This window comes from Orycteropus afer, unplaced genomic scaffold (genome assembly GCF_000298275.1).
Source record: "Orycteropus afer afer isolate SDZICR_OR568_19922 unplaced genomic scaffold, OryAfe1.0 scaffold00145, whole genome shotgun sequence".
Taxonomy (NCBI): Eukaryota; Metazoa; Chordata; class Mammalia; order Tubulidentata; family Orycteropodidae; genus Orycteropus; species Orycteropus afer.
In genome coordinates, this window is record NW_006921732.1 from 4,646,756 (window position 1) to 4,660,242 (window position 13,487).

The following is a 13,487-nucleotide window of genomic DNA, read 5'->3' on the forward strand; positions in this document are numbered from 1 at the left end:
TCGTACGGATCCCACTGTGGGATCTCTGTCTGGTCGCTTGTGTGTCTCCTACATAAGCCTGGATCTCCCCTGAGATTCCTAGGGTACAGCACAGTGCCGACCGTTGGGCAAGTGTTCAATGCAGCCGTGGAAACCACTAACGTGACTTCGAATTCCCGCCCTGCCATTCTGAACTTGTGTGTCTCTGAGCCACAGAACCCTCGTGCATATACCGGAAAAGCAGTGGGGCGAGCGGAGAAGCCCCCCGGCTGGACCCCGGGCTCGGGTCCCCGCCCCTCTCTCAGCATTCCTGCAGCTTCTCCGCCCTCCTTCTACCTCTCCTTTCCCTCCTCCACCTCCCCTCACGCTGCGCCTAGTCCGCGTACCTGGGCGCCTCTCTCCGCCCTCCGATGCTCTACGACTCACAACTGCTGAGTCTCGGTGCCTCTCGCTGAGTTTTCTGTCGCTCCGTATCTTTCTGCATCTTTCTTTGTCTGTCTTTGTCTTCCTGCATATCTCTGCCTCTGTTTCTGTCTCTGCTATCTCAGTCCCTCTTTCTCAGCCTCAGTTCTGTCCGAGTCCGTCCCTCGCTTTCCCTGTCCTCTGTTCACTCCTGGCCTCCGGTGCCCTCCTCCTGCAAGGCCGTCTGGTGGCCCGCGGTGGCGGCGGTGGCGGGCTGGCGCGGGGCGCGATGAGCGGCGCCTGCACTAGCTACGTGAGCGCAGAGCAGGAGATGGTGCGCGGCTTCAGCTGCCCGCGGCCGGGGGGCGAGGCGGCCGCAGTCTTCTGCTGCGGCTTCCGAGACCACAAATACTGCTGCGACGACCCGCACAGCTTCTTCCCCTACGAGCACAGCTACATGTGGTGGCTCAGGTACCAGCTCTATCTCTAACCCCACCCTGAACCCCATTCCAAGCTCAGTCCCCGCATCCTATCCTCAGCCTAGCCCAGTACTAAACCCAAACCCCACTTCAATACTCATTCAAATGACCATTCCAACATCAGTACCCCCCACCCCTCTTACTCCCTCATATTCAATACTGTCCCCAGCTCTTACCCTATCACCAACCCAACCATCCTCTCAAGTGTTAATGCAACCCTATGTCATTCCATTCCTCCATTCTGACCCAGCCATTATCCAAATCCTTACTTGAACCTCACACCAACTTAACCCTAAAACAACCATCACTCCATTCATACTCCTAACTCTACCACTATCCTTAACCCAATCCTATATCTCACACTTACCTCACAGCAAATTACCATCTTCATGGGAAACCCAAAGCCCATCATAACCTTCATCCAATTACCCACCAGGATCCTTGTCCTAATATCAATACTAATCTCATCCCTACCCTTATCCAACCCCCCTCAATACTGATCCCAGTCCTCACTCTATCACCAACCCCAGTCTCCTTAACCTTCTTTGCAACTTCAGCTCAGTTCCATTCCCCAATTCTGACTCCCAACACTTTCCAGACTGATAGCCAAATCTCAACCGCAGACCTTCATCCAATACTATACCTCAACCCAAACTCTATACTTTCCTCTTTATTGTCATTATTTCACCAATTCTTTCTGAGTACTGACCATGTTCCAGGCCCTGTAGTGAGTGCTGGGGTTGTATTTCACCCTTGCATTAAGGCAGGAGACCTGAGGATCAGAGCTGACTCCAAGTTTATCGTAAGTTGATGCCATAATGCCACCCCAGATGCCATCTGAGGCTACATCAATAAAAGTGTAGTTGGGGTGAATCCCCACCTACAGGATCTCAGTTTCGCCACTTGTTCCAGGAAGAGGTTGATTAGATCAGCCCTAACAGTCCTGGTGGCGTAGTGCCTAAGGCATTTGACTGCTAACAAAAAGGGTGGTGGTTCAAACCCACCAGCCACTCCTTGGAAGGAAGGTTGGGCAATCTACTTCTGTAGTGATACCACCTCAGAAACCCAAGGAGGAGTCGTTATGAGTCAGATCCAACTCGATGGCAGTGAGTTAACATTCCTGGAATGTTAAGATCAGCCTAAGTCTGGGGCTGAGAGAGTAACAAATCTTAATACCATTGGGTCTCCAAAGGCTTCACCCAAAAAAACAGGGCTTGATGCTGAACCTGCTCTGGGAAATAAACACAAGCAAAACTGGAGTGGACCTTCTCAGTTAGGTAGTGAACTTCCTGTCCCTGGAGATATGTGAGCAGAAGCCATATATCCTGTAGGTGGGAAAGGAGAGCAGCATATGCTACTAAAACCTCTCTTAGCCTCTCTCTTTTCATCTATCAAATGTGGATGATGATCATCCTGCCCTGATTCCCAAACAGGGCAGTGGCAAGGATCAAATAACAGAAGTGAAATCAACTTGACATATGCAATAACAATTACAAAATAATACTGCTTTTTCTAAACTGCCCCATCTGTAATTCTAAAGGCTTTTCAGAGGGCTTTTTGGATGCATATTTTGTTTATTCACTATTTATTCATATATTCACTTATCCATTCATTATACCCTATGCTTTGAGCCAGGCACCAGGGACAGAGAAATGAATTATTCTCTACCCCTGAGGAGCTCACAGTCCACTAAGAGAGATATGACATGCACCTAAAGTAGAGCATCAGAGTATTTGTTGGAAGACACACTACATGCTTAGCTCTGAGCTGGGTGCTAAATCTGATGGTTCTGACCTCCTTTTGAGGTACAGAGACACTAATGAGTTTTTGGCTAGTCAGAATGGTCCAAACCTTGGCTCCATCAAGCCAAGATAGGTATGCGCAAGTTATTTAATTTGAGAACCTCTTTTATTTCATCCTTAAAATGGAGATAACAATGCTTGTCTCATGGAATTGTAAGGACTAGGTGAAATAATACAAATGAAAGTGAATAGTGCATATAGTAGGTGCTCAGTAAAAGTGAGGGCCCTTTCCTTGGTTCATAGGTGAGGAAAGTGAAGCTCAGTATAAAAGTGGCCTATCTAAGATCCTTTAGTAATGTCATAGCAGACTGAGATTCAAAGAACATTACCTAGGACCATCCAAGTGCTAGATGTTTTTACACATTCACATCCATGGCATGTATTCTTTCCCTTTTACAGATGAAAAAACTGGAGAGAGGTTAAGTTCCTAGTAGGGAGGCTCTGTGTGACAGGAGGTACCAGGGCTGGAAAGAGAGCCCAGGCGTCTCTGACTCCAAGGCTGGACTTGTTCTGCTCCATGATTGTCTAAATCTAGCCTGACTCTCATAACCTCCTCTACTCAGATCACCTGAACACATGCTCACTGACCATTTACTCCTTTCTGGGCACTGTATCCCAGTATCACTGTATCCCTTGGGAATACAGAGATTAGTACCCTTCCAGGACCCTCTTCTACCACTCTGTTCCCTATATAGAGCTCTACCTCTCTGGGTTTTCTGTTGTCTTGGAAACCTCTTGATACATGGAGTGCTTTACTGGTTTAGGGGGTTGAATGGGTGACTTCTCATGTCAGTGTGCTTCCATTCTATGACCCCAAGGGAAGCTGAAAGTTTCCAATATGCAGGGCTGGCTTTTCCTGGGTACGAACACACATAATATGGTCCATAAACATCACAGACAATTACAAAGTGAAGGAAGTGGACTGAGTTCCCTTGGACATCTGGGTGATCAGTGTGCTCCAAATCCTGAAATGATTCTTCTGGCATTCTCCTGACAGCCCTGCTTTTGGAGAGCAGAGACCTGGCTTTGTACTAGACTCCATTTGGCCCTTTTCATGAAAACTAGCCTTTAAAAAAATTAAAATCTCCAGGTAAACACCATTTTCTTTGAGAGACAGTGCTCAAGAAGATTAACTGTCTTTAAAAGAGTGTCTCAGTAAATCCCCACCCCTTGAAGAAGAAGCTGGTGCTATTACACTGTCTGATGCAGTTTCCAAACAACCTCCATCTGTAGTTGTTTTATACCAAGACAAGTGCAATATGGCAGCAGCCTTGCAGGAGGGCAGAGTTGGTGGTCAGGCACAGCATATACTCTATTTCCTTACAAATAAAGATAATGAAGTTCAGAGAAATGAAGTGATATTTCAGCTTCTGTGTTGCAGAGCCAGGATTCAAACTTAAAACTTCCTGGCTCCAAAGCCCTCATTTGTTAGGCTGCCCCTCCAATTCTTCCTTAGGGGTCACAGCAGGGCTTTTTTTTTTTTTTTTTTGTCTTTATATAAAAACATTTCCATCTTTAGAAAAATCTTGACAGTTGCCACCATCAAGTCAGCTCTGACTCATGGTGACTCCATGTGTGTCAGGGTAGAGCTGTACTTCATAGGGTTTTCAATGTCTGGTGTTTTGAAAGTAGATCTCCAGGTCTCTCTTCCAAGGCACCTCTGCATAGACTCAAACCTCCAGTCTTTTGGTGAGCAGTCTAGTATGTTCACTGTTCGCACCACTCAGAAAACCCTTTATAATCAGATTGTTGCAATCCTGGAAGGCTAGTGGCTCTCTAATTCAATTTCCCAACCACAGCAGGGATGTCTAACTTCACTGACAGACACACTTATTGAGGTGTTTTGTTAAAATCTCTCCAGTGATGAGGGAACTCACCACGTCTTGGGGCTATGCATTCACCATGGGACAACTCTAATCATTTAAAGTTCCTCTTATACTAAGCACAGATTTGCCCCTTTGGAACTTCTACTGTTGTTCCCAGCTCTGTCCTCAGGGGTTGGTTCCCCTGTCTCCAGACAGATCAGCAGAGATTGTGGTTAGAGATGTACCAGCTCCCTAACTGTGCTTCAGTTGGGAGCATATTCCCCCAGCTCTATTACCCACATGTTCAATGACCCCACTTTGTGGTCCCTTTCTATCCAGGTGTCCATAGATACCTTTTTTAAATGTGGGGTTCCAACCTGTGCACAGGTATTCCAGATAACAGCCCTATAAACAGTAAGTTTATCTCAAAAGAGAAAACAGTGTTTAAGTAAAGTACTTAAAAGATTTAAGAGTACTACATGTTTAATGTAGAAAGGATAGTACAAACCAAAAGTAAAAGGAGTCATGGATAATCAAGGTCTTAGTTTGGATTCCCCAGAAGACCTGGAGATGTCAATTTGAGGGTGAGTTGTTCATATGGAAGATAATCCCAGAAAACACTGGTAGGTGTGGGAAAGTGAGACAGGGAAGGGAAAGAAGTGTAGCAATAAGGGATATGTTACCAGGTAAGTCACCACTGTGGGTAACAAGCTCTTAAATTCGATGAACTCTGCCAGCCAGGGCAGACCATGCCCCTCACAGTTATCCCAGCTAAGGGTGAGGAAGCTGGGGTATTTGCATACCAGCTTCTGTCAGTTATTGGTTATGGGTTGCTGGGGGAAGGGAAGCATTAATTTTCCGGCACTGTGTGGCACAGTGCCTAAGGCATTTGGCTGCTAACCAGAAGGTTGGCAGTCCAAACCCATCAGCCGCTCCGTGGAAGGCAGATGGGGCAACCTACATCCGCAAAGGTTTATGCCTCGGAAACCCAATCAACTTGATAGCAGTGAGGGTTTTTTTTTTTTTTGGATACTATTGTATTTCAGGGGTGTCCTGCAATTTATTTAACCACAGGAAGGTAGATTCCAATTCCCTAAGATGTTTAGTGGAAATTAGCTATCAGCTAATTCTGTGTAAGTAGCAATGGCAGGTGTCTGGGGCTGGAGTATGGGAAGAGACAGAAAAGCTGAGGAAGCAGTGGTAGTCAGGGAGGGCACATAGACAAAGCCTGTTTTGTTGTTAAGTGCCATCAGGTTGGTTCTGACTCATAGTGACCCTGTGTATGACAGAACAGAACATTGCTTGGGCCTGCACCATCCTCACAGTTATCACTATGCTTGAGCCCATTTTTGCAGCCACTGTGTCAATCAGGCTGCTTCACCAAGTGGAAAGTACTAAAGGCCTTCAATAAAGTGTACTGGCAGGCTGGTCTGGCATAGGAGGGGAGAGAAAGATCACCAAGGAAGCATCATCATGAAGGACATCTGAGATGGGCCTTCTAGTTAGGTAAAATTCAGATATGGAGAGGTGATGGGGAAGGATCATGTGGAACAGGAAAGACCATGGCTCCAAATGAGTCAGGAGGCAATTGTCTAGAGACCAGTGACCAAGGCCTGAGTTGGGAAAGAAGCAGTGAAGTTGGAGGGTGGTGAAGGAGGTGTTTCAGACACAGAGCTGACAGGGTGTGATAACCCACTAAAGGTTGGGTCAGAGATTACTGTGAGGCTAGAAGGACAGCTGGTTTTTATCACAGGTCTACTATGGTCTTGATTAAACAAAACAACAACAACAAAAACAAAACAAAACAAAAACAGCAGTGGGAGATCATCTCCAGCTCTCTGCGATGGGAACAGAGAGGGAAAGACAGAGGGAAGAAGGTAAGGAACCCACGTATGGAGTCCCTACTACATTGTGGGCTGTGAGTGATGTCATGGTATGTATGTGGTAAGTGCTTGGCACATAGCTGGTGCTCTTTCCCATGCTTAGGCACAGAAAGCCTATTCAAAACAGTAAAAACCAGTTGCTGTTGAGTCCGTTGTGATTCATGGCAACCCCACATTTATCAGAGTAGAACTGTGCTCCTCAGCATTTTTAATAGCTGAATTTTTGAAAGTAGATTGCCAGGCCTTCCTTCTGAGGAACCTCTGGGTGGACTCAACCCTCTAACCTTTCAGTTAGCAGGTTAACCCTTTGCACTACCAAGGGACTCCTCAAGACAGATAAGGACATAACAGAAGTCAAAGCCAGTTCATTTCTACAGCACCTGTAATATGTCTAGTGCACCATATTGCCTCCCAAGTCCCTTCCTGACACTCAGCTCTGGTATGATCTTATCTCCCCAGTATTGGCGCTCTGGTGGGCCTATCCATAGCAGCGGTAGTCCTCTTGGCCTTCATTGTCACTGCTTGTGTGCTTTGTTACCTGTTCATCAACTCCAAACCCCACACAAAGCTGGACCCGGGCTTAAGCTTGCAGGCTACAGGTAAGTAAGTGGCTAATTGGTTTCCTTGGTGTATTCAGCAGGCTAGCACTTTTACAGAGGGGAGATATTTAGAAATAATATTCAAAACATTTGCCTGACGAGTGTTCCTGGAATATTCAGAAGCAGCAGCATATTTCTCAGGAGGTTCATGGTCTTCAAACTCTTCGTGTGCTCAGTGTTTGCTGAAATAATTTGCTCTGCTCAGCACTCCATTCGTCACACAAGGATTAATCCATGTTGTGGGTTTTCTAAAACAATATTGTAAAATTCTAGCCTGGTGAGTACTTAGGGGATACAAACTGTTTCTAACATTACCCCAAACAATATAGAATTAAAAAGAAAATATGCTGTTCCCCAAATTCACAATTAATTCAGAAACTGAATACATACATTTTTTTGATAGTGTGATGTTTTGACTACCCATTCCTTCATTAGCATAGGCCATCAAGAGCCTCTGTTGTTAGGTGGCATCAAGTAGATTTTGACTCATAGCAAGTCCTTGTGACAGAGTAGAACAGAACTTCCCTATGGGGTTTTCTAGGCTATAATCTTATGGGAACAGATGGTCAGGTCTTTCTCCCATAGAGCCATTAGGTGGATTTGAACTGCCAGCCTTTTAGTTAGCTTAACCATTCCACCACCAGGGCTCCTTCAAGAGTCTCTAAGGGGCCACAAAACAAAAGCAAAAACATGGTGCTTTGCCATGAATCTTTATTACACACTTACCATTTTTATATCCTCTTGTAAAGATACAAGGCCTTATTAGCAAAGAATCTTTCCATATAGTTTGGTAGACAGGACTCAAAACAGGTTTTATTATATCCATTTTACAGATGAGAAAAATCAAGGCTGAGAGAAGTTAGGTGGCTTGCTCAAGGTATCACAGCTAATAAGTAGTGGGACTGGAATTTAGCCCATGCCTTTTTGCTTTGAGTCATACTCTTTTCTCTGCCCACCGTACTGGTCTGTGCAGTATATAATTAAGCAAACATCATTTCATATCAAATGGAAAGAGAGTTTTAAAAAGGAAGGGTCATTGAATTGTACAATAAAAAATGTTGAAATGGCAAATGCTTTGTTATACAGTTTTTCACTACTATTGAAGAAAAGTAGGGACTTATTAGTGTCGGCTTATTGAAGGAGTGGGTTAGGCAAAATGGAAGAGAAAAGGCATCCAAGGAAAGGGTTAATATTGGGTAAAGGTGTGTAAGCAGGACTGAGTGAGACTTATGCAGGGACAGGGTCATTCACTCTGGGCCATCATAGGAAATAAAGCCAGGCAGGATTGGGGAGGGACTTTACACTAAACAAGGAGGGCAACTATCAGGCAGGTTGAAGGGGCAGGGTGTATAAGCCTTAAAGAGGAAAGAGAGGGTTGAATGCTAAGACAGTTGGAGTTGGGGACTGTCAGCTACTCTGATGGGACCAACAGCCTGAATATTTCCAAGTTGTGTTGGGACCTGACAGTTGACCAAAGGATCAGCCCTGGTCACCAAAGGCTGCAGGGATGACTGCGCTGGTAGCCTATGACTAGGAAGGGAAACAGGAAGGAGGAAGACAACCTGAGCTCTTGACTTTCTGCTGTCCGGAGGGTGCGTTGTTTACATGTTGCAGTCATTTTGGATATTTAAAGTGACCAAGGGTGCAGTCATTTTGAATGTTTACAAGTGGTGGCCATTTTAGATATTTAAAGTGACTGAGGGCACAGACATTTTGAATCTTACAAGTGGCAACCATTTTGGATTTTAAAGTGACAGCATTCTCATTTGGATTCCAGGGACCTAAGAATAGACTGTTTACCAAGGTCAGCAGGGATGTACGAGAGGCTGACAACAGGACAGGAGACAGGTGGTGAGTGTATAAGTGCTGCCAACTAGTGAATAGAGGAGCACAACACAGTATCCTGCTTGTGTAGATAACATACAATCACCAATTAAATATAAACACAAAAGCATCACAATGCTTCAGAGACAACAGAGCATCACAGTCAACAAAAAGAAGCAAGATAAAGCAGGAGAAACAAGGGACCAGGATATAGACCCAAAGCACATCCCCAAGGAAGATGCAGCATTGGAACTCCCTGGTAAGGAGATCAAAAGAATTATATTTAGATATCTTCAAAGGATTGAGAGACAGATCAAGGAAAACCTTAGAACAATTTTGAAAGACTATACAAGGACAAAATGCCAAAATAAATTAAAAACTAGAAATGAAACAAAATCTACACACAGAAATCCACAAGATTAATACTAAATTTTCAGAAATAGATAAGACATCAAATGGGCAGAGGAGCAGAACTGAATCAATAGAAGACAGAATTAGAGAGATTGAAGGCAAACACCTGAACAATTCTTTGGAAAGGGATAAATTAAAAAAAGATTGAACAAAATGAAGAAAGGCTAATGTTCATATGGGAAACCATCAAAAGGAATAACCTACGTGTAATTGGAATTCCAGAACAGGAAAAGACAAATAAAACCACAGAGAAAATTGCCGAAGATCCGTTGGAAGAGAATTTTCCTGGTATGATGAAAGATGAAAATATACCCATTCAGGAAATCCCACGAACCCCAAACAGGATAGACCCCAAAAGAAAATCACTGAGACATATCATCATCAAACTCACCAAAACCCAAGATAAAGAAAGAATTATGAGAGCAGCACAGGAAAAACAAAAAGTTACCTACAAGGGGCAACCAATAAGAATAAGCTCGGATTTCTTGACAGAAACCATGCAGTTGAGAAGACAATAATGGATGGTATATATAAAACCCTGAAAGAGAAAAATTTCCAGCCAATAATTATGTACTCAGCAAAATTGTCCCTCAAATATGATGGTGAAATTAGGACATTTGCAGATAAGCAGAAATTAAGAGAATTTGTTAAAACCAGACCAACCTTACAAGAGATACTAAAGGGAGTTCTTCGGACAGAGAAGCAAAAATAGCCAACAACAACTGACCATTAACATACATGATGATATAATCCAGAAACCAACCCAGCTATGGAAGTATCCAAAGTAAATAAGATTGTAAACAGGAAACCAGAGATATCATTTGATAAACGAAGACAACTACAAACCAAAAAGAGGGAAAAAACTGTGCTGTTACAGAGCTTCTAGATGGTAGGGAAGTCAAGACAACCGCAAAATAGAACAGACTGCTCTAAACTTGGGAAGAAAACTATAAATAACAGCGTAACCTCAAAGAAAAATGATAAACTTTCACATCAAAATAAAAAAGAGGGCCAGCACAAATATTTAGCAAATACTAAAACAATAGCAATGAAGGAAGTGATAACACGATTCATAAACAAAATGAGCTCAGCACAGAAAATCTCTGGGACACTCAAGTTGGACTGAGTGTGAGGAGCCTTGAATGTCAAGCGAGAAAACAGTACTCTGTTCCATGGTGTGATGCAATGATTTACTGACTATGGTCTTTCTAGACATAATGAGTTCTGGCAGTACAGTGGTTAAAGCATTTGACTGCTAATCAAGAGGTCAGTGGTTTGTACCCTCCAGTCACTCCAAAGGGGAAAAGATGAGGCAGTCTGCTTCCATAAAGATTTACAGCTTTGGAAACTCAATGGGGCAGTTCTACTCTTTCCTATAGGGTCACTATGAATTGGAATTGACTCGATGACAGTGGTTTTTTTTGGGGGGGTAGGTAGCCATAGTCTTTGTAACTCCCACCAAATGAGTGGGTGGGACTACGCAAATGAAGTCCTTGTGGCCCAGTAATGATGTAAATAGCTTGCTAATAATGCATGGCACCCTTGTGGGTGTGGCATTGTTGTTAGGTGCTGTCAAGTTGGTTCCAACTCATAACAACCCTTTGTACAACAGAATGAAACACTGTCCGAACCTGTGCCATCATCTCAGTTGTTGCTATGCTTGAGCCTATCATTGCAGCCACTCTGTCAATCCATCTGATTGAAGGCCTTCCCATTTTTCATTGACCCTTTACTTTACCGAGCATGATATCCTTCCCAGGGACTGATCCCTTCTGATAACCTGACCAAAGTACGAGAGGTGAAGCCTGGACATTCTCACTTCTAAGGAGCATTGTGGCTGTACTTCTAAGACAGAGTCATTTGTTCTTCTGGCAGCCCATAGTATTTTCAAGATGTGGTGGTGGGACCATGCAAATAAGGTGTACAGAACCCTAACATGGGGATTGGTCAGTATGGCCATCCACTAGACTTAAAATGAGCCATCCCAGAGGCAGAAAGGAGGATCTCATTACCATCAAGAAATAAGAGCTGGGAGTGGAGTGCATTTGGACCCGGGACCTCTGCACTGAAAACCTCCTAGATCCAGGAGACAGACAGAGTTGTCACATGGGAAACATGAGATGGTGAGACCTAGTGGGAAAAGAATGACAGCAGTAGAACCAGCAGACCAGCAGGAGACAGTGTGGTGAGCTTCCTGGCCCACAGAGCTAGAGCTGAGTGCCTTCAAGCCAAGGCTTCCTGGCAGAGTGGTGTGCCTCTGGGCACTTATCAGACAAGCCAAAAGAGCTTTATAACACTTGCCTGAGCTGAGCAGGGGCCAGGCCGAGAGGCTGAGGGCCAGAGAGAAGCCTACCTGCAACACAGCTGAGGAGAGGCTGTCTTGATCAAAGAACTATATCTTGAGTAGTTTCTGATCCTGAATTGTAACCTGATATTTCCCTAATAAACCCCATAATCATGGAAAAAAAAAAAAAAGCAAAAAGAATCCTTCTCAGATCCTGGTGATTATAAATACTTCTGCTATGGCTGAGCAGTGGAAAGCAGGAGGGATGGCTTTTGAGAGAAAGATGGTTCATGCTTTCCTTGAAGTCAGGCATGGTGTCAGGGGAATAGGAAAAAAAAAGCCTGAGCATAGACCCAGCCTGAGTTGACCCAGTCTTCAACTTGTGTAGAGAAAGATCACAGGATTATTGATTTTACATAGGTTTATTGATAGGCCATTGAGAACCTCATATTCTTGAAATAAAACTCATGCTGCTTTAGTACAAGTCTTTATTACACACCTACCATTTGTTTTTACAACCTCCTGCAAGGTACTATGAAAGACACAAGTCCCTATTGGCAAATGATCTTTCTGTATAGTCTGGTAGACAAGACTCCAAATAAGTATTATTATCTTCATTTTACAGGCAAGAAAACCAAGGGAGAGAGAGGTTAAGTTACTGAGAGATATAAAAGACCTTGACTGTATGGGGAGATTTGGTATCTATATGGACAGGAAGGTTTAATATCATAGATACGTCAGTTCTTCCCAAATTACTCTAGAAATAAAAAATTCAAAAAAAAATTGTGGAATTTTTCAAACTATTCTAAAATTAATCTAGAAATGTAGAGGTGGAAGAGTGAAGAAAACAATTTTGAGAAAGAAACAATAGGAGGAACTCTTCCCAGCAGATACCAGGATATTCTATAAAGATATAAAAATTTGTCAGTGTGATACTGGCACGAAAATTGATCAATATAATCGGGCAATTCAGTTGTTCTCAATCAGGTGCAAATTTGCTGCCAGGGACTTTTGGCAGTGCCTGGATACATTTTTTATTTTCACAATTGGAGAAGAGGGTAGAGGTCAGAGATGCTACTAAACATCCTACAATAAACAGCCCCACACACAGCCCAAAATGTCAATAGTGCCAAGGCTGAGAAATAGAATATAGAGAGAGTTCAGAAACAGACTGATTAAAACAGGAATTTTTTTTAAATATAGGAATTTGACTAATGATAAAAATACCTTCTAGTATTTCATATCAGTAGGGAAAAAATGTATTGTGATAATCAAGATCCATATGAAAAACATAAAATTAGACTTTATATCTCATACTGCTCATACCACACAAAGATAAAATCCAGAAAAGTTAGACTTAAAAGTTAAAGAGCATATACGTATATGTGTATGTGTATATTAATACATACATTAATAAAATAAAATATAAAATGTCTTTTGCCACTTCACATAGAGGATAATATCTTTATAAATATCCAAAAATGAAAATAAAACATAAAAGACATTCATTTCCAGAAAGATAGAATAGATACACTTTTCCCTGTCCTTCCCCCTCAGTATAACAACTATATATAAAATCCTAAACATTATATATAAAATAAACATAAGAAGACTCTGGAAAGCAGAAAGAAGAAGGCAGACTGAATAGGGACCTTGAGATCTAAGGAACAACACAGTGGAGGACACCCTGCATTTTCTTTTTTCCCCATATATCCTAGACTTGGAGCTGAAGAAGCTGGCAATTGGGAAACAACAATGAGCATAGATGAAAAAAGCCCCCACAAAAACTGCCTCACTCTAGCCATGCAACCAGGAAAGGGGCAGCCTAGCAAGACAGAAAACTTTACACAATGACTGCCCTGAACCAGCCAAACATTACAGTTTCAAGAATCCTTGGAACATATACCAAGATAGACCATATTATGGGCCATGTTGTTGTTGTTGTTATGTGCCGTCGAGTCGGCCCCGACTCATAGCGACCCCTCCTTGGGTTTCCGAGGCAGTATCACGGAAGTAGGA

The 13,487-nt window shown here is 43.2% G+C and overlaps 1 protein-coding gene across 1 annotated transcript in view; it reads left to right on the forward strand.

Moving 5' to 3' along the window:
- Positions 1–670: 670 nt before the first annotated feature.
- The window catches only part of SHISAL2A (shisa like 2A), a 45,398-nt gene continuing 32,581 nt past the window's right edge, over positions 671–13,487 (forward strand). Inside the window, exons 1-2 of the mRNA XM_007945959.1 lie at positions 671–852; positions 6,810–6,949. Coding sequence (XP_007944150.1) covers positions 671–852; positions 6,810–6,949 — 322 coding nt within the window. The remainder of the gene's footprint in view (positions 853–6,809; positions 6,950–13,487) is intronic.